Here is a 3,348-nt window from a genome sequence, read left to right as displayed (position 1 = left end):
CCTACCCCTGGTACCCACTCTGAATCACCCCTGGTACCCACTCTGAATCCACCCCTGGTATCCACTCTGAATCACCCCTGGTACCCACTCTGATCCACCCCTGGTATCCACTCTGAATCAGCACAGGGAATGCTGGAATGATTTGGGTTGAAAGGGACCCAAAAGATCCCTCCTGCCTTGGGCAGGGGCACCTCCCCGTGCCCCAGGAGCTCCAAACCCCAGTGCCCAGCCTGGCCTTGGCACCTGAGGACAAGCAGGAACCATCCTCACCCTCAGCACCACCCTCAGCCCTGGCTGCAGGCAGAGCCCAGGGGCAAGAACCAAATGGAATCTCCAAACGCCCGAATTTGTGAGAGATGCAGCTGGAGAGAGGAGAGGAGCAGCCCTGGGGAGAGCAGGGAGCCAAGCACCAACCTGCTGCAGGGCCTGGGGAGCCCGGGGGGGACCCCCAGACATCCCTGCTGGGGGAGGCAGGGCTGGGCTTCAGCTCCTTCTGCAGGAACGGGCTGCGCAGCTTGCCTGAGGGGAGAGCAGGGGCTGCTCAGGGAGGGACCCCGGGGCACACACAGAGGGGAAGGGGCTGCTCAGGGTCCCCCCGCCCCCCGGGCACCCCCACGCTGCTGCCTCACCCTCCCAAGCAGGATTTTCCAGCTCCAGCCCTGGCTGTGCAGAACAAGTTTGGCAACTGGCTGCAGCAGCAGCCAAGGAGAAATGTAAAGAACAAATGAATAAATGAATAACTGAATAAATGAATAAATGAATGAATGAATGTGTTTCAGGGGAGGAGGGAGAGCAGCAGCCTCTGGCTCCCCGTGGTGACTCTGCAGGGAAGGCCACAGACAGACTGGGAGGGGATGATGCAAACGGGTTCCTGCCAGAGCATTTCCTGTGGCAGGAGGTAACTGGGCTGCTATCTCCTCATCTCCACCTCCAAACCAAACAAAAGCTGAGGAGAATTCCTGGATCAGCCCTGCGAGCACCAGGACTCCTGCCCACCCTTATCTCTGATCAACTCCAGGGCATTTATCTCACTTTCCTCCATGAAACACCTCAAAGTCAGTCTCTCCTCATGATCAAAAAAGACATTTTCAACCATCCAAACCACCAAAAAAGACATTTTCAACCACCAAAAAAGGCATTTTCAACCACCAAAAAAGGCATTTTCCCAGCCTGGCATCCCCTCCTCTCCCTCCCAGGGTGTGCCTGCCCAAGGCACAGGATCCCTGCTCCTGTCACCAAGTGGAAGTGATTATTCTGATCAGTTCAAGGTGCTTTGGAGGGGGCTGGGCTGAGGAGGAGGAGGAGGAGGAGGAGGAGGAGGCAGTCACCCAGGGGTGTCACGAGTCACAGCCACTTCCTCAGCTGCTCTCAGCTCTGCCTTGCAAACTTCCTGATTTCTGTCTGAGAGATCAGATCAGGCCCTGCTGACAGCACACGGCTCTGCCTGGCTGGGGCAGTGCAAAAATCCGGGTGAAATGTCATTCAGTGGGGACAGATTGCAATAATGATGTTTTCCTGGTGTTAACAGGTTGAACTCCAATTAAAAAAAAATAAAAAATAACTTCAAGGCTCAGAAGGGGAATCAGAGTTTGGAAATCTGCTGTCTTTGTGATTAAAACATGGCTGGGGCCGGACACAGAGCAAAGAACAGCAGTGTGCTGCTGTGGCCCCTCAATATCACTGCCCCATGGGACCCCTCCTCAGGCAGAGGGACCCAGGGGGGCCTGGGACTGCCCCAGCCCCTGCTGTGTCCCCAGGCACTGCCCTGTCCCCCTGCAGTGTCCCCAGGCCATACCTGGCTGTGCTGGCAGCCCCAGGCCATACCTGGCTGTGCTGGCAGCCCCAGGCCATACCTGGCTGTGCTGGCAGCCCCAGGCCATACCTGGCTGTGCTGGCAGCCCCAGGCCATACCTGGCTGTGCTGGCAGCCCCAGGCCATACCTGGCTGTGCTGGCAGTCCCGTGTCCCCCGGCCCCGCTCTCTCCCTCTGCTTGAAGATGTCTCGGGGGTTGACGGCTCTCTGCGCGATCAGCGGGGCTGCCTCCTGCCCGGGGAGGGGGCACGGGGTCAGTCAGGGCCCGGGGACACGGGGCAGGGCCCGGGCAGCCCCCCTGCCCCGGGGGACAGGTGAATTCCCCACCTGGGCTTTCTCCACTGACTGGCTCCTCCTGACGCCCCCGCGCGCCTCATCCTCCTCGGCGTGCTCCTTCTGCACCAGGGGACGGGGACACGGCTGGGCCACCAGACACCCCTGCAGCCCTGCCAGAGCCCCCTCCCGCCCCCTCCTGCCCCAGGGAGGATGAGGAGGGAGCCTGGCTCCGGGAGGAAGATGTGGGAATTCTGGGCTTGGTGTCACGCGGTCAGGGAATGATTTTGGGTGGGAAAACCCCCGAGAGCAGAGTGCAGCTGCTCCCCAGCACTGCCACGGCCACCCCTGCCCCGTGTCCCCAGGTGCCACATCCCCACAGCTGGGACATCCCCCAGGGACGGGGACTCTGCCCTGGGCAGCTGTGCCAGGGCTGCACAGCCCTGCCCATGAAGGAATTTCCCCAATGTCCAACTTAAACCTCCCCTGGGCAACCCGGGGGCCATTTGCACTCGCCCTGTCCCCTCCACCCTGGGCAAACCTCGCCTGGGGCCAGCACAGAGCTCACCCACTGCTGCTGCTGCTCCCTGTCCCTGGTCTCAGCCTCCTGCTGCTGCTGGAGCCTCCTGTGGGCACAAATGGGTTAAAAGTGAGCATTGGAGACCTCACCCCATCGTGCCAGGTCCAGGGATAGCACGTGAAGGCCGCCCCTCACTGCAGGGCCAGACAAGGCGCTGCAGCCACCCCTGAGCAGAGGAGCAGGGCGAGGGGCAGGAGCTGCTCCAAGCACTGGGATCATTCCAGGGAGATCTCCTTGGGGACAGGGACATGAGCACCTCATATGGGAGCTGGGCAGCTTTCCCCGAGCCATCCCTGTGGGGCTGGAGCTCCCTGACCTCTGACACCCCAAAACAGGGGCGTGGGCGCCAGGCAAGAGTTTGGGGAGCAAAAGGGGGAGAGCCCTGGAGCAGGACCCATGGGCAGTCAGTGATGCTGGGAGATGTTCCCTGCACAGCGGGATCAGGATCCCCTCCAATCTGTTCTCTTACAGGAGATTTCCTGCAGGAATCCCGCACAGAACCCACCCTCCGTGAGGAACAAACGCTGCTGGAGCGGGGGATGGATCGGGGAGGCAGCGACCGGGGCGGCAGCACGCCGCAGGGCAGGAGGGGCAGGGATCCCCCCAAACCCCGCTCACTTGTGCGCCTCGATCTCGCTGGCCCGGGCCTGGCAGAGCCGCTCCCGCCCCGCCGCCTCCCGCAG

The 3,348-nt window shown here is 61.5% G+C and overlaps 1 protein-coding gene across 1 annotated transcript in view; it reads right to left on the bottom strand.

Moving 5' to 3' along the window:
- The window catches only part of DBNL (drebrin like), an 8,593-nt gene that overhangs the window by 2,981 nt on the left and 2,264 nt on the right, over positions 1–3,348 (bottom strand). The window contains exons 5-9 of the mRNA XM_031065085.1: positions 3,284–3,347; positions 2,654–2,711; positions 2,140–2,208; positions 1,941–2,043; positions 415–519 (exon numbers count right to left, since the gene is read on the bottom strand). Coding sequence (XP_030920945.1) covers positions 415–519; positions 1,941–2,043; positions 2,140–2,208; positions 2,654–2,711; positions 3,284–3,347 — 399 coding nt within the window. The remainder of the gene's footprint in view (positions 1–414; positions 520–1,940; positions 2,044–2,139; positions 2,209–2,653; positions 2,712–3,283; position 3,348) is intronic.

Source organism: Geospiza fortis, unplaced genomic scaffold, assembly GCF_000277835.1.
Source record: "Geospiza fortis unplaced genomic scaffold, GeoFor_1.0 scaffold658, whole genome shotgun sequence".
Lineage (NCBI taxonomy): Eukaryota > Metazoa > Chordata > Aves > Passeriformes > Thraupidae > Geospiza > Geospiza fortis.
The sequence above is the reverse complement of the archived record's forward strand: the minus strand, read 5'-3'. Positions and strand labels throughout refer to the sequence as shown.